This window comes from Labrus bergylta, chromosome 4 (genome assembly GCF_963930695.1).
Source record: "Labrus bergylta chromosome 4, fLabBer1.1, whole genome shotgun sequence".
NCBI classification, from domain to species: Eukaryota; Metazoa; Chordata; class Actinopteri; order Labriformes; family Labridae; genus Labrus; species Labrus bergylta.
The window spans coordinates 18,189,169-18,205,995 of record NC_089198.1 but is presented as its reverse complement, the minus strand read 5'-3'; the positions used below and the strand labels follow the sequence as shown (position 1 = coordinate 18,205,995).

General features: G+C 40.2%; 1 protein-coding gene across 1 annotated transcript in view; it reads left to right on the top strand.

Annotated features, from left to right (window-relative positions):
* Positions 1-445: 445 nt before the first annotated feature.
* dnah9l (dynein, axonemal, heavy polypeptide 9 like) overlaps positions 446-16,827 on the top strand; it is a 33,463-nt gene continuing 17,081 nt past the window's right edge. The window contains exons 1-45 of the mRNA XM_065953929.1: positions 446-518; positions 779-990; positions 1,091-1,324; positions 1,464-1,631; positions 2,110-2,226; positions 2,719-2,856; positions 2,985-3,109; positions 3,542-3,737; positions 3,908-4,012; positions 4,231-4,422; positions 4,976-5,176; positions 5,293-5,628; positions 5,739-5,816; positions 5,896-5,951; positions 6,238-6,358; positions 6,455-6,624; positions 6,986-7,208; positions 7,303-7,419; positions 7,623-7,709; positions 7,837-7,995; positions 8,528-8,611; positions 8,705-8,863; positions 9,136-9,258; positions 9,584-9,706; positions 9,995-10,219; positions 10,333-10,551; positions 10,759-10,926; positions 11,179-11,304; positions 11,384-11,491; positions 11,590-11,721; positions 11,812-11,972; positions 12,115-12,271; positions 12,361-12,506; positions 12,640-12,756; positions 12,843-12,981; positions 13,484-13,576; positions 13,714-13,908; positions 14,185-14,262; positions 14,480-14,612; positions 14,973-15,100; positions 15,207-15,355; positions 15,453-15,603; positions 15,764-15,895; positions 16,015-16,188; positions 16,308-16,512. Coding sequence (XP_065810001.1) covers positions 446-518; positions 779-990; positions 1,091-1,324; positions 1,464-1,631; positions 2,110-2,226; positions 2,719-2,856; positions 2,985-3,109; positions 3,542-3,737; positions 3,908-4,012; positions 4,231-4,422; positions 4,976-5,176; positions 5,293-5,628; positions 5,739-5,816; positions 5,896-5,951; positions 6,238-6,358; positions 6,455-6,624; positions 6,986-7,208; positions 7,303-7,419; positions 7,623-7,709; positions 7,837-7,995; positions 8,528-8,611; positions 8,705-8,863; positions 9,136-9,258; positions 9,584-9,706; positions 9,995-10,219; positions 10,333-10,551; positions 10,759-10,926; positions 11,179-11,304; positions 11,384-11,491; positions 11,590-11,721; positions 11,812-11,972; positions 12,115-12,271; positions 12,361-12,506; positions 12,640-12,756; positions 12,843-12,981; positions 13,484-13,576; positions 13,714-13,908; positions 14,185-14,262; positions 14,480-14,612; positions 14,973-15,100; positions 15,207-15,355; positions 15,453-15,603; positions 15,764-15,895; positions 16,015-16,188; positions 16,308-16,512 — 6,733 coding nt within the window. The remainder of the gene's footprint in view (positions 519-778; positions 991-1,090; positions 1,325-1,463; positions 1,632-2,109; positions 2,227-2,718; positions 2,857-2,984; positions 3,110-3,541; positions 3,738-3,907; positions 4,013-4,230; positions 4,423-4,975; positions 5,177-5,292; positions 5,629-5,738; positions 5,817-5,895; positions 5,952-6,237; positions 6,359-6,454; positions 6,625-6,985; positions 7,209-7,302; positions 7,420-7,622; positions 7,710-7,836; positions 7,996-8,527; positions 8,612-8,704; positions 8,864-9,135; positions 9,259-9,583; positions 9,707-9,994; positions 10,220-10,332; positions 10,552-10,758; positions 10,927-11,178; positions 11,305-11,383; positions 11,492-11,589; positions 11,722-11,811; positions 11,973-12,114; positions 12,272-12,360; positions 12,507-12,639; positions 12,757-12,842; positions 12,982-13,483; positions 13,577-13,713; positions 13,909-14,184; positions 14,263-14,479; positions 14,613-14,972; positions 15,101-15,206; positions 15,356-15,452; positions 15,604-15,763; positions 15,896-16,014; positions 16,189-16,307; positions 16,513-16,827) is intronic.

Sequence of the window (16,827 nt, the reverse complement as noted above, 5' to 3'; positions counted from 1 at the left end):
TTAATTCTTGGACTTTGTTTCTTAACTTTTAAAAGCACATTTTATCCCACATGAAATGTCAATGGAAATATCAATGGAGCTAAAATGTCAAAGCCTTTTTGTATTGCTCTTGTTTTTTAGTTTCTGTTTGTCAGTTGTATTTTTGAGCATAGTCAGCGGCGGTCTTGTACTTGACTATATTTTACTAAGGTGTTTTAATAGTCTCTTGTCCTCATGGATATTTGTATAAACATTGAAAACACCTAAAAACATAATATTGTCAGGTGTCAAACATCCCTTACCTATTAGCCCACCTCTAAAAAATCGACTAATTCATGAATCTATAATTGATGTTCTATTGAAGTTAACTAGATGATGCAGGTGTACTTAAGCATGTTGTCAATGATTGCACATCATAAAATGAAGTCCTTGTTATCAGATACGGAGCTCCAAAGTAAAGAATGTCATGGAGATCCTGAGAAGAGTCAAGAGCAGTTACTACTCCTCCTTCAAGGATGTCTGCCTCCAAGTTGATGAGGGTAGGTCTGAACTACTCTCCGTTTGTCAGTGGTAATAAATGAATGTCCTCATTCTATCATCTAATCTCTCACAACCTTTTCAATTACTTTTACTCTATAATTACTCGTAGCTTTCCTTGCCTTTTTGCGTGCCATCATGCTAATTTTTTATTCGTAGGTAACTCAGTTATCACATTGTTCAGCTGCTGAATGATTTTGATTCTGTTACATTAACTCCAATCAGGAAGAATTCATCCATACATTTTTTGTGTTTATTACAGCGGTGCTGGAAGCTTCTGACATAGATCTGTACCTCCGACCTCTGAGGAGACTGATCAGCAGCTTAGAAGAGAAAAGCTTCCCACAGGTGGACTCTGTGTTTCCACCTCTTTTCCACACACTCTGTCTCATCTGGAGCCGCTCCAAATACTATTGCTCTCCAAAACGCATGGTGGTCATCATGCAGGAATTCTGCAACCTGATCATTGAAAAGGTACAGTGATTCAACTCTTTGTAAAAAAGGAGGACACAGAATAACAGAAATTAGTCTCTTAAACAACTGATCCGCTTAATTTTTGTGTGTCTGTATCAAGGCTATTGCCTACCTTATCCCTGAAGAACTGTTTAAGATGGAACTGGAGGAAGGGGTGGAGAGAGTCCAGATAACAATCTCAGTACTGCGCACCTTCAAGCAATTGTTCCATACTCACCGCCAGCAGATCCACAAGTACTACAGTCACAATCAGACCATCAAACTGTGGGATTTTCCTGCTACACTTGTGTTCGAGCACTCAGATCGCATAATTGAAAGACTGCATATGATTGAGGTGCATGAGATTAAAAAACTGCTCTTTGTTTCTTTTCTTTTAAAAAAAAAAGGAGATTAGAAATGTGTTTGCTTGGTAATAACTCGTCAAAAGCATGAAATAATTTGTTGTTGCTTTTCTCCCCTCATCTATACTGTAGGACATTTTTGCAACAGCACTGGACTTTCTGAAACTTGAGAAGGTTGAACTGGGTGGATCCAGAGGGAAAGTCCTCAGTGAGATGGTCTTCAGCATGAGTGAGGAGTTTCATGACCGCTGGCGGACCCTCAGAGAGAGCAAATATGACCCTCTCGACTATACTACCAATGTGAGGCCAAGTGGGATAACTGCAGTTATTACATTACTATTTAATTATTTGATACCCAACAGGCTGGTATTCACAGAGATTTACAAGTGGCATAGACATGCATGCCAGACTAATGAAAATAACAATTAGATGTCCTTTCTCAGCCCAGCACTATGGTTATTGAAAATTAGAAAAGCAGGGTTGTTGCTAAGCAACACAAATTATCTGTGAGAGTATTCATTATAAGTCAGTGCATCAGTATTTCATTCACTAGATTATTTACTGACATTTAATGACAGTTTTATGTGCGACTCTGTTAATAAAAACTGGAACTGAATCAGAAATATGTCACTGTTAGTTAAACAAATACTCTTCAACTCAGCTAAGAGAACTGTAAGTATTGAATTAAAATGTAATATGATAAAATGTACCTCATCATTTTTATCATGAGGGGACCTACGATAGCCATATGTTCTGTCTTATGCTATCTTGTTTGCAGGACTTTGTGCATTACTACTGGCGTTTCATGGATCAGAACAGAGACTTTGACCAGAGGCTGGGTACTGTCCTCAACCTGGCCTTCCAGCACTCCAAAAATCTGAAGTCAGCCTTTAAGGTTTGTCTGTTACACCTGTACCCTTTCAACAATCCTATAACTGGATTCGGTCATATATATTTGGATCATGCAGGGACAAGATGGACAGTTGACATGTTTTGTCATAAGTGTATTTCAAATCATTGGTGGTTTAGACTAAAACCAACAAATCTCCAAAGTAAATTACAATTTTATTTTTGGACATCACTCTACCTGAACGGTGAAAGGTAGTAGCAATGTTTGTTGCTGCTTGTAAACATAAAATTCAAACTGGGTCCCACCTCCTGGGCTCATTGGAAACATCCAAACCCTGCGCAGAAACATCCAGAGTCAACTAAAACATTAAAATACAGACAGAGCTCTCTGCAGACAGTCACCACCACACATTTATGGAGGCCCATAAGTGATGAATGAGCGGCATTACTTTTGTATTAGTCTATATTTTATTTTCTAGGAAAAAAGCTACTTAATTGATCTTTATATGCATGTTCTTGTTCATTAATGTCCTTTCAGTTATTAAAGATTTTCAGCACCCTGCTTGAGAGACCCAGGATCCACCAGCTTTTTTCTCCAAATTACAACGTGTTGTTGGCCATGTTCAGCCAAGAAGTAGACCACTGTCAATTAATACTTGACCAACACAGAGACGGGGTAAGAAAGGCTGAACGGAAAGAAGTATCACAGGGAATAAGTTATTGAATATTGGTGCAAGTGACACATATGGTATTATAATTCATTCACAAAGCTAAACATGCAACAAAATGATTTTTGTTTTTCAGCTGCTGTCAGGCTGTACTGTCTTGGGGAAGAACATGCCGTCTGTAGCAGGCAACCTCAAATGGTCCCAGGAGCTTCGGACTCGCATCCTCACCAACAGGAGCAACCTCTGCCAACTTGCCCATATGTATGTACAACCCGTACTTAACACACACACACACACACACTGAGTTATCTAACGTAACAGCTATAATTCAGAAGATCTCATGTTGACTTGTGCATTAATGAGAAGACAATTCAAGTGTGATTTTGGTTTGGAATGTCTCAACCGGATAGTTTGATTGTGTTATTGTGTTGGAGCAGTGTCCAGTAAGTCCTGTGTTTTGCAAATTAAAATGTGTTTTGTCGATCAAGTCTGATGAGTCTAAGAGAGTTATTAAACAGCATTTTTACCCTTGAAAAGCTTTATATTTGTTGCAGTCTTTTCCTAAAGGGCTCTTACAGAGGATAATTGCAAAGTAACTGGCATCATTTGAGATAGTGTCCCATACTGCAGTTTATTTTTAAACTATATCCCACTATAATCTTGTTATTTGTCTTTGCTCTCTCTTCCTCCCAGGCCTCTTGGTTGTGTCGAAGCAGACGATGTCCTACAGAAGTGTGAGCGTGTTCTGGAGGTTCTGCATCAGCATGACGAGGAGATGTTCTCGGAGTGGACTGAGGGCTTGGAGGAGATCTGTCACACTCACCTTAAGGAACCGCTGCTTACACTGGACACTGACACAGGCCTGTTCCAGGTCAACTTCAGTCCTGCAGTATGTACAAAGAGGCTACTTTCACTAAGGGATACAGTTACCATATTTAACAGACCTTCTTTTATCCGTCTCTCAGCTATTAGCATGTATAAATTAGAATAAAAACAGCAAACCTCAACTTTGGATTCATCAAGTTTTTAACACTTTCTCCCCTTCCACTCCCTCTCCAGCTGACATCAGTGCTCAGAGAGGTGAAGTATCTGGGTATGTTGAAGAGCACAAACATTCCTGAAGCAGCCCTCCATCTCTACTCCAAACGGGACCAACTCTACATGGTGGGTAACAAAGCTCCTAGTGATGCACTGGATATGGTGTGAGGAACATATTCATGAACTACAACATAGCTCTGCACTTGCTGTCAAACCTGTACAGTGCTGTGAAGAAGAATTTCCCCTTGGGGACATTACAGTTTAAGTCTAGTCTACATGGCTCTACATACAGTAGGATAAAAACAGCCAGTGTTTGAGTATTAATGATGCATTGTTGCCTTTAGTATTCACAGACTATGGCTTTGGTGACCCAGTGGTACAACCAGCTCCACAGCACCATCCTTGCTGTAGAGCTGGGATTGGTGAAAGATGAGATGGATGGGACGAGACGACAGCTGGATCCAGCGCTCCGGGACCTGACCTGGGCTCAGGATGACTTATGGGACTACATTAAGAGCACAAGAGACCTGGTTAAGGTAATCATCTTGTGCGGACTTGTGCGAATCTCAGCATATTCAAATCATATCACTAAATAAACTGTGTTCTCAATTGATTTAAAAAATCGAATTAATTAGAGGATTTTTAATTAATTTAAAACAATTAATCACACACATATATATATATATATATATATATATATATATATATATATATCAATAATGTGAGAAGGATTGCACTACAGCTAGATTTACTGCTTAGCCTTGTTTCTAGTTGCTTATATACAGCTTCCACATTTTAATTTTACACTTCATTAAGAGTTCATTCATGAAGTTGCTTCCCTTTCATGAATCAGTTTTCACAGCACATAAGCCGCGTGTTGAGGAAGCTTCTTGTCAGTGACGTAATGAAACGACTGAAAATAAAATGCTTCTGAACGGCATCAGAATTTTTTTACAAGCTTTTGAAACAGCGAGAGGATTAGATTTATATGAAAGGGAAAAGATTGCAAATAAAACGGGTTTTTTTCAAAGTTTGGAATTAAGTGTGTGTATGGCTGGTTGTAATAGATTCCCCTGTTTCTATCAACAGAGCATCTCTAGTCGTGTCCAGAAGAGTAAAGCTAATGTGGAGGCCATCCAGGACCTCATGGGGAAATTTAGCCACCGTGCCTTCATCACCAGAAAGAACCGAGGCTCTACTCTCCTCGTCTTCTCTGACATTGAAGAGAGTGTTTCCAAACAGCACTCTCTTATCTCCAGTACAGGGGAGCAAATACACAAATTGCTCCAGGTTTACTAACAATATTACTCTGAAAAATGTGCACAGCTCAATCACGTTCATTTCTTCTATGTTATTTTCTCTCTTCTTACCTCCTTCTAAAACATCAATGTCCCCCTTTGCTACAGGAGAACCAGTCTCTGCTAGGCGTTACAGACCTGTATAGCACTGAGTGGCAGGCCTACACCGACTATGTGGACCGCATGATCCTGGCAGGTTTCACCAGTGCAGTACGCTGCTCCCTGCAGTACCTCATGGACAACACAGATGTAGCTCAGCGCATAACACCGCTGTTTGAAGTCCAGCTGGTACTCAACGGCAATGAAATGACTTTTGAACCTCCACTGGACTTCGGCCAAGGGGGTAACTTCTATGATATTGTGGATAAGATGGTGGCAAACATCACCAACTTGGCATCCTTCATTCCCAGGGTGGCAAAGCACAAACAGCTGGACAACTATCAGGTGCTGTATAGAGTATGATATAGATTAATTACACTGTGCATCTGTTTAGAATCAAATATGTTCACAAAACTGTGTCATAAACTATCTACCTTTTTTTTTTCATCTGGTAGACCGACATAAATGAATTTGAGGATTTGTCAGAAATGTGTCATGTAATCCGCTCACGTGCACGGGCATCTATCTCTAAGGTACTGTAAGTGTTTGTTGGCTAACAACACTAGGTGATCACTTATGAGGATTTAGGATGACAGTTGTTTTTTCTATTAGGTCAGAGAATATCAGGGGTCATTTGCGAGCTACCGCTACCTCTGGACTGATGACAGGTTAGGAAATTATTTGGTTGGATGAAAATGTCTGATTTCTTGTTGACATATACAACCCTGTTTTCATTTGATTGAAATTAGCCCAAAGACAACATGTCAAATATTGAAACTGATAACTTTCATTGTTTTTATTCATAATAAGCCCATTTTGAATTAGAGCCCCACAACATGTCGTAAGAACAAGTGATCCTGTTTATTTAATTTCATAACCAAATGATAAATAGCTTTGTAATTGCAATAAACAAGGATAGCATAAAGCTAGTCTTCTTTTCCTTAACTTTCACAGGTCTGAATTTATGAGGCAGTTCCTGCTATATGGCCACGTTTTAAGCACAGAGGAAGCTGAGTTGTATGCTGACTATGAGCTGAAAAAGAACCCACCCACACTGGACAATTTTAAAGAACAGGTCTTCTTTTACATTTATACTTAGAACAGCCGCTACCCTTAATAACTTGACCGAAATGTAACATATTTTCATTTCATGATATATTCACTATTGCAGATCAATCTGTTTGAGTCTCTGTATGTACGAGTGAGCAAGATGGATGACAAGAGGGTGTTCTGTGGCTGGCTGCAGCTCGACATCAGACCCTTTAAGCACACACTCATGAACGTGATCAAGAGGTGGAGCTGGATGTTTAAGGAGCACCTGCTAAACCACGTGAACCTGAGGTTAGTCTCACACACAAACACACATGAAGAAGCACAGGCAAATATTAATAAAGACGTACTTGTTATCCACTTTGATATGACGAGCAACAACAACAAAAAAAAGAATAACCTGAACGATACGTTTTTTTGACAATCCGATATCTTATCTTATTGTATTTCTGTAGGTAAAGTAATTATACTTATTGTCGTTTTAGGTCTAAAAAGTAATTGAGATAATTCCTTAGTTTTATATGTTCAGCTTAGGGAGTGTTATAATGGTACTAGAGGTTCTTTTCATTTCATTTAAAAATCAAATGTATTCATGTATCCCTCCTCTCCATTTTAAAACATCTCATCGCTGTCCTTCATTTCTATCCCGCAGTGTGAGAGAATTATCCTCGTTTCTCCAGGATACGGCTCACGGCCTGTCTGACAAAGTTACTGACGGTGACTACGCAGGCCTTGTGAACATCATGGGCCACCTCATGGCCATACGAGACAGACAGATCAGCAACGAACAGCACTTCAAACCTCTTAAGTCTACCGCTGAACTCCTCAAGACCTACGAACAGCAGCTGCCAGAGAGCGTCTACGACCAGCTAGAAGTGTGTACCAATGCACAAATACGAATAGTGCAGGCAGATATGAACATTTATCATTATCTTCTTCACTTTTTTTTTACCATGGTGTGACACACAGGAGCTGCCCGAGAAGTGGAAGAGTCTGAAGAAAATTGCTTTCACAGTAAAACATGAAGTGGCTCCACTGCAATCAAATGAAGTTTCAGTTATACGCAGGAAATGTGTTCGCTTTGAGGTGAGGCTGCGTGTGAGCAGGGTTGGATGTCAGTGAGGGGACCCCATACAAAGAGCCCAGTATGTGACTGATAAACCTTCTCTGTTTCGTTCCTGCATTATATATGACTGACACCACAGTGTGTTCAGTTGACAACAGGCAGACATGCATTATAACTGTCGCTTCATGGTATCCTAAATGTGTTTGTTTATTTAAATTTTTAGGTGAAACAGCACGAGTTCAGAGAACAGTTTCGCACTGAATCAATCTTTAAGATCAATGTGGAGGAGCCGTATAAACTGACTGATAAGGTGTGCAGTGGGAGACAAAAGTACTTTTGTTTTTGTTGAAGAGTGCTACCCTCCAGTATTTGATAAAACAGTATCTATAAAACATTTTTTTTAATTTTAAGCCACTTCAAAATGTTTCTGTCTCCAGACTAATCGAGCAGTAGCAGTGATGGAGGCAGAAATGAAAAAACTGCAGGACACAGCTGATCTGTTCGAGGTCAGCTTCCCGGAGTACAAGCAACTGCGCCAGTGTCGCTCTGACATCATACTGGTCAAAGCAGTCTGGGACATGGTCATCTTTGTGAAGGTATGCTCTGGAGGTGTAGAAATGAAACGCGAGGCGGACGATTCTGCATCGATGCAGTGACAGAACATAATAGATTACTGAGTACTGTTTACAATGTAAAGACATTTATGTTGACATTGATTTATTAGCACTTTCTAAATAATTAAAAGGTGGTTCATTCTTAAATGACTGCTTGTCTTCATTGATGTAGTAGCCATGTGTAGCAATATAGAAAATTTAAGATGCATCCCATCGTGATGCATGGGGATACAGAATAGAATCGTTAATCAAGCTATAAGACCATTGAAGATACATAACCCTTTTATGCGTTTTGTAGCTGTGCAGAAAACAAACATGGGCATTTTCAATTATCAGCTATGTTTGAGCCTCCTTAATAAACCATTAGCTCCGGGCAGAAGGACCTTCATACATACTGCAGGCAACCATGTTACTACGTATTTTTCACCTAAAATTAAAGATTTATATAGTAGTAGAAATCAGTCATTAATTATAGAATCACAAATTAAAAGTTTATATTCTCTTCTTTTGCCAGACCAGTATAGAGGATTGGACCAAGACTCCTTGGAAAGAGATCAATGTTGAGCAGATGGACATGGAGCTCAGACGATTTGCCAAAGTATGACAAGCTTACATGTTCAAATACTAATTTTTTTTTTTTCTTGACTTAATTTATCTCATTATGTATGACTGTCTTCGTTGCGTGTTAAAGGAGATGAAGATGCTGGATAAGGAGGTGAGGGTGTGGGATGTCTACACGGGCCTGGAGTCCACTGTGAAGAACCTGTTGACCTCTCTGAGAGCTGTCAACGAGCTGCAGAACTCTGCTGTCAGAGAGAGACACTGGCAACAGCTTATGAACACCACCCGGGTATGAGATTATCTCAGCCTCTACTTCACATTGTCTCATTCTGTCTGGGTTAATAATGTTTCATCAATCATCATGTTCTGCACTGTATTTGATTTGAGCCTCTATATTAAGTTTAGTTCTTTAATCCTGTCTTCATGTGCTCTGCCTTCACGCAACAATCCTGCCAGCTCATGTCCAGGCCTGAAATGACCAGCACAGTTCACTGAACCCAATCATCCTGATCTGAAATCTGATCAGACTCATGGTTCTGGTTTATTCCTTTTGGTCCTCAGGTCAGGTTTGTGATGGGAGAAGGCACCACCCTGGGGGACCTGCTGGAATTACAGCTTCACCGTGTCGAGGATGAGGTCAAAAACATTGTGGACAAAGCTGTGAAAGAAATGGCCATAGAGAAAGTGAGAATCATAGACCTGCCAGTAATAGTTTATCTCATGGTTATCTGCACCTAAGGATTATAAAAATATGATGTTTTGAAATTAGAAAAGTATCTATTTTGAGTAGAAAATATCCCCACCTTTTTTACCTGACAAGCATTTCTTTATTCTGACATTTGAACTTCTTCAAAAAAAATACATTAGCAATAATATACAATACTTAAACTGCAGAAATAACATACATAATATTCTTAGTTAAATCAATTGAAGTTTTTTAGTCAACCTGCTGCTCAATCTTTATCTTTTTCAATATTCAATTCAATATTTGCTCCACTGTCTTTGGCAGGTTTTGGCAGAAATAACCCAGACATGGAGTGTAATGTCTTTGTCATATGAGACTCACACGAGTACAGGGACCCCGCTCCTCAAAGCAGATGAGAACCTGATAGAAACACTTGAGGACAACCAAGTAAGAGTGACAGATGCACTGATAGTTCTATAAAGATGAGATATATGGTTTCTATGTGTAATTTTTGGAAGTGCAATGATGTCGTATAACATCAGGATTGAGTTCAGATTTTCATTTATTTAGTCTGCCTATGTTTAGTGTTGTCATCAAAAAAGTAATTGCCCAAAAATATTGCACAGGAACATAGAAGGTATTAAATATATCAGTCAACCTGAATTAAAAAGGTTTCTAAAATATCATCTGTTCATCATGCTAAGCTCTTTCTTTAATTTATCCATCCTCCCTCAGCTTCAGCTGCAGAACATCCTCATGAGTAAGTACGTCGAGTATTTCCAGGCGGAGGTGAGCGGCTGGCAGAGGAAGCTGATGGTGGCTGATCTGGTCATCTCCTCCTGGATGTCTGTACAGAGGACCTGGGCTCACCTCAACAGCATCTTCACAAACAGTCAGGACATCCGCTGCCAGCTGGCCAACGATGCTGAGCGCTTCCAGGGAATACACACTGACTTCCAGGTAATATACAATACACAAGAGCACAAGCCTGCATACAGTTCATCCATCTCACCCTGTATTTATGTTGTGTTTACTAATCTTTTCATAATATGTTTTTTTCTTCTCTCGCCCAGAGCTTGATGACTCAGGTGGTGCAGAACAATAATGTGGTAGAGGTGACCAACCAGCCTGGTTTCCTGGAGAACCTGGAGACCTTGCAGAAGAGGCTGTCTGTGTGCGAGAAGGCTTTGGCAGAATACCTGGAGACTAAGAGGCTCACATTCCCCAGATTCTACTTTGTCTCTGCGTCAGACCTGCTGGAGATTGTCTCCAAGGGAACACAGCCGAAACAGGTGACGGATAAAAAAAAAAAGTAATTACATTTTCCTAGAGGGAATATATGAAAAAGGTATTGTTTCAATTGTCTTCAAATCCTGTCTTAGTGTTACGGAGCAGAACAATTACATCAAAAATAAGGATGACAGACATCACATTGATTCTTTTCAATACAACCTTCAAAATAGAAATTGAACAAAAATCTGTTAACCTGTGATTCCCAGGTGACCAGACACCTGCTGAAGCTGTTTGACAACATAGCAGATCTTCGCTTCAGGGATTCGGACAGAGATGGAGGAGGGGAGGAGGATGGGGAGACGATTGCTATAGGGATGTACAGCAGAGAGGGGGAATATGTTCCATTCTCTGAGCCATGTGTCTGTGAAGGACAGGTGATATGAAAACCCAATTTGGATTTCTGTGTTAGCAAATATAAGTTAAATGAGACTTGAAAGCTGTATTCTTTAATTGCATAATTTTGCAAATTACATTTTCAGATTTTTTTAAAGCCTACCAGATGTATATACTTGTTTGTGTATACAACTGCCACATGTTATCATCTAAATAAGTCCCAAATATTATATATTATAGGATTATTTTCTTTTAATTAATTGACTCTTTTAATTTTGACTCTTTCTTTTCAGGCAGAGTGTTGGTTGAGTGCTTTGGAGGGCACCATGCGCTGCACAGTTCAAAAAGAGATCCAGGAGGCAGTAGCTGCGTATGAGGACAAACCGAGAGACCAGTGGCTGTTTGACTATCCTGCACAGGTCTGAAGGTGCACAGTCTGTAAATGTACTGTTTAAATTTAAGAAGTACACACATAATCTGCTTTCTTTTCATTCATAGGTTGGGCTGACTGGTAGTCAGGTGTGGTGGGCCACAGATGTGGGCATTGCTTTTGAGAGAGTGGAGGAGGGATTTGAGACAGCCCTCAAAGACTACAACAAAAAACAGGTAGTGCTTCTATACCAGGAAAAGATTATGGTTTGGTTGGAGGATGAACACTCTGCTAGATTTCTTCACTTATCTTTTGCTAAATTCTTCTTCTCTAGATCACACAGCTGAATTCGCTCATCCACATGCTGCTTGGAGATTTATCTCCTGGAGACAGACAGAAAATTATGACCATCTGCACCATCGATGTCCATGCTCGGGATGTGGTCGCTAATCTCATAAGTCAGAAGGTAATGCTGAGGTGATACATACGTTTGTCTAATGAGGCATTTAACAAGCCAGAAGAGCCTCCTGTTGATGTCACTGTATGCGTCTCTTAGGTGACAACAGGCCAGGCGTTTGCATGGCTGTCCCAGCTACGCCATCGCTGGGATGACGAAACCAGCCACTGCTATGTCAACATCTGTGACGCCCAGTTCCAGTTCAGCTATGAATACCTGGGCAACACTAACAGACTGGTCATCACGCCACTCACAGACAGGTACACATTCATGTAGCGCAATATGCTACACAGTTCATACTATTGTTTTTGACTTTTTTTGTTTTTTTAGAAGAGAGATTGTTTTGTGATGTATAAGTAAACATGTACAATATCTCATACATATCAATTCTTCTTGAGTTAGGTGCTACATCACCCTGACCCAGTCTCTACATCTGACTATGAGTGGAGCCCCCTCTGGTCCAGCTGGCACGGGTAAAACAGAGACCACCAAAGACCTTGGACGCTCCCTGGGCATCATGGTGTATGTGTTCAACTGCTCAGAACAGATGGACTACAAGGTAGAACGGAGGACACATATGTCCCATCAAGAGCATCGATAATCTTATTTATATTCACTCTACCATTCAATTGCTCTCTGTGTCTACAGTCTATAGGAAACATCTATAAGGGTCTGGCTCAGACTGGGGTGTGGGGCTGCTTCGACGAGTTCAACAGGATCTCAGTGGAAGTGCTGTCTGTTGTAGCTGTACAGGTCAAGACTATACAGGATGCTGTGCGCAACAAGAAGCAAAGGTTCATGTTGAAATAATAAATAATAATGACACGCACAATAAGCTACCCATATTATCTATTAATTAGTCTGCTAATATGGTCTGACATTTTTCTATGGACTGATTTTTAGTTTTCTGTAATTGTGTGCATGTAGGTTCCATTTCCTGGGAGAGGAGATCGAGCTGAAGCAAACGGTTGGGATCTTCATCACTCTGAACCCAGGCTATGCTGGCAGGGCCGAGCTCCCAGAGAACCTCAAAGCTCTATTCAGGTTCGATAAAGACAAGGAAAGAGAGATGAGACTCTTAAAAAATATGAAGGGTGACTCATAAATATCTTGGTGTCTTAACTCTTCAGGCCCTGTGCCATGGTGATTCCAGACTTTGAGCTAATCTGTGAGATCATGTTGGTGGCAGAAGGTTTCATAGATGCCCGTCTGCTGGCGCGCAAGTTCATTAGCCTCTACACTCTCTGTAAGGAGCTGCTGTCCAAACAGGTAAATGAATCAACAGGACTGTTCCAACTCCTTGTGTTGTCTATGGTTGAACATGTAATGTAAGAAAGCTTAATATAAATGTAAAATTAATGAAGGCAAGATCTGTCTGCAAACTTCCAGTCATAAAAATACTGTGTTTTTAACAATGTAACACCCATAGTTATAAACACTTTATTTTATGCAAATGAAAAATAGTGTATGTTGGTCCATTACTTTGACAGGTGACTTACTCAATCATCACATGCTGGCCTCATGGCTGATTTATGAAAAAGAAACGAGTCACCTCTCCCCTTTTATTTCAGTATTATATTGGTTACACAAACCATGCAGAATACATCCTTCTTGCAGTAACATGTTTCCTTCATTACTGGACATTGTGATTGAACTATTAAAATACTGTTTAGCTGCTATTTCACTGTTCTCTTCTGTATTGACAGAACTAATGAAAAATGTGTCATATTCTTTGTTTATGTCTCTGTTTGTAAATCCCTTTATCTGTCAGGATCATTATGATTGGGGGTTAAGGGCTATTAAATCAGTCCTTGTTGTGGCTGGATCCCTGAAGAGAGAGGAACGGAGCAGACCTGAGGAACAGGTATGCATCAATCTCATGTCATTGGCAGATACGGTTTTAATAAATATGTGGAAAAATATGTTCAATCTGTTGTTTCCACAAGCCTGACTTTATTACTACATGAGCATTACAACTTTCCACTGTAATTTCCTGCCCAGGTGCTGATGCGGGCCCTGAGGGACTTCAATCTGCCAAAGATAGTCACGAGTGACGTGCCAATATTCCTCGGGCTGATCAGTGACCTGTTTCCTCAGCTGGATGTGCCCAGGAAGAGAGACCCTGAGCTGGAAAGCGCTGTTCGACAGTCAGTCAGTGAACTGCGGCTGCAGCCTGAGGAGAACTTCATACTAAAGGTTCCTCGTGTAACAATATTTTTTAAATGAAAGTGCTCTTCCTTTTTTTTCCAAACAAGATAAAATGGGTTTAAAGTTATTTTTTGTATATTCTTGAAGATAATAATTCTTAATTGCTGTGGTTTGAAATGGGGGGGATGCAGAGTATGTTCTCTCCTTAGGAAAATGAAAGAATACATGAATGTACTAGTTCTGTGATCTCTTAGAAATATGTGACATTGTAAGAGAATATAAGAATTAGGAATACAGTGTAATGAAGGTACCGTGTGTCTACAGGTGACGCAGCTGGAGGAGCTGCTGGCTGTCAGGCACTCTGTGTTTGTAGTAGGTGGACCAGGAACTGGAAAGAGTCAGGTTAAAATCCACTACTTGAATCCTGTAATGTAACCCATAAAAATAACAGAAACACTTTTTTTATTTTCAAAGCCTCTCTTTTGCAAATCTATTGTTGTTTGTCTTTGACATTAATCTTAAGCTTTCCGATAAAACAAACAATCCTGGGTTGACATTTTAATAATGGATTTTGTGTAGGTGCACAAAGTGTCATATATTTGTATTGTTTAATCATCAGATCTTGAAGACTCTCCACAGAACCTATGCCAACATGAAGATGAAGCCCGTATGGAACGATATCAACCCTAAAGCTGTCACAACAGATGAACTGTTTGGATACCTGCACCCTGCGACCAGAGAGTGGAAAGACGGTGAGGGGATGGAGAATTGTATGAGAAATTGAATAAGCTTTAAATGAGAGTCAAGGGAACGAGCATTTTTTCCTGATTTCCACTCACTGTCAAACTGAATTATTTTGGTTTCAAGATAACGACAAATTCCAGAGCCTCTTCTCCGAATTAATTCTAATTTGTCAAAGTACTTTTTTTAGCTAGGAATAAGCTCTTGACTTAAAGAGTTTTGACGTTAAAATAAAACAGATTTTGGTTCCATTTAATGAGTTTCTAAAATGAGAACATTAGGCAGCAGTAAGTGTAAAGTTTTCAGGGATGGACAGGACTATCGATATAAAAAAATATTATCAACCAGTCTGTGTTTTACACTTTATTTAGGACTCTTCTCCTCTACCATGAGAGAGCTGACTTCAGTTGGCCATGATGGACCCAAATGGATTGTTCTAGATGGGGATATTGACCCTATGTGGATTGAGTCACTCAACACAGTTATGGATGACAATAAGGTCAGAGGAAATCTCTGTTCTCTTATTATTGTTCTTTGTTTCCATTTTTCGATTCTGGAATTCATTTGATAGAACTCGATGCAATTTTTCCTTTTTCCCTGTGCAGGTTCTGACTCTTGCCAGTAATGAGAGGATCAGCTTGTCCTCCTCCATGCGTCTGCTCTTTGAAATCTCTCACCTGAAGGCTGCAACTCCAGCTACAGTATCCAGAGCAGGCATTCTCTATGTCAACCCTCAGGACCTTGGCTGGAGCTCGTATGACACTCACAGTTGAACATATAACATTAAAGAATTCTTGACTCTCCTGATATTGTATTTAAGTAAGAACTTTTGTCTTTACTGTATTTTCCAGGTATGTGACGAGCTGGATAGACACTCGACAGGCCCAATCGGAGCGAGCCAACCTCACCATTCTGTTTGATAAGTATGTGCCCTACTGCCTGGAACAAGTCCGCTGCAACCTGAAGACCATCACTCCCATACCTGAAAACAGTATGGTGCAGGTGAGAACACACAGCAATGAGTGACAAACCTTTACATACTCTCTTTAAAGTGTCTTTAACCATATTGTGAAAATCTCTGATGTGTAAATTGTCAAACAGTAGAATAGGTTAATATGTACTGTCCAATCACATGTTACATTTATGTCATTTGGCCAATCAGACACTGTGTTCCTTGTTGGACTGCCTGCTGACTGAGGAAAACACTCCCCCTGACTCTCCCAGAGAACTTTATGAGATCTACTTTGTCTTCGCCTGTGTTTGGGCGTTCGGAGGCGCTCTCTTTCAGGATCATGTGTGTGGTGGCTCAACGTTTACTCAATGAGCTATCTTCTTGTTTTCAGTGTTTCACATTGTAGATACTGACACAAGACAGATTATAATTTCGCATAATTATATTTCTGTTTTTCGCAGCTAAACGATTACCGTGCTGAATTCAGCCGCTGGTGGTCGAAGGAGATGAGAGCGGTGAAGTTTCCTTCCCAGGGCACTGTCTTTGATTATTTCATTGACTCTGAAACAAAAAAGTTTACTCCCTGGAGCGAGAAAATGGTGCCATTTGAGATGGAGCCTGATGTGCCATTACAAGTGTGTACAAGTGATATGTGCGCGCTGAGAACAGACTAGCTGCAGTTTATGTTAACAGTCATTATTGACTACATTTTGAACATGCCCCTTTCAGTCTGGTCATGTCATGTGTGTTTCAGACTGTGTTGGTTCACACTCCAGAAACCATTTGTCTGACCTACTTTATCGACCTGCTGCTCCAGAGAGGCAAGCCAATCATGTTAGTGGGCAACGCGGGAGTGGGCAAGACCATCCTGGTGTCAGATAAAGTAGCTAAGCTGAAGGAGGACTACATGGTGGCTAAAGTCCCTTTCAACTACTACACCACATCAGCCATGCTGCAGCGTAAGAACCACAGGAATTGCAAATGCTTAACTTAAATAAAATCAATTCAACTCACTTTCCTTGTAAAGTGAGGGGTTTTCAGGTTAAAGAAGCGATGGTTGACAGCTGTTTTGGATTGGAAAATCTTTGTTGTCCTTGAGGGGCAATTTGGTTTGCAACAGAGGTCCATACAGGCAGTACACAACATAAAAACAGCACAAAGACATAAATACATACGTATAAAACATAACTACCATGGATATCATCATGATGGACATGAGTGAGATAAGAGACACAAAGACAAACAGTCTTTGGCAACAGTGCCTACAGCTTATT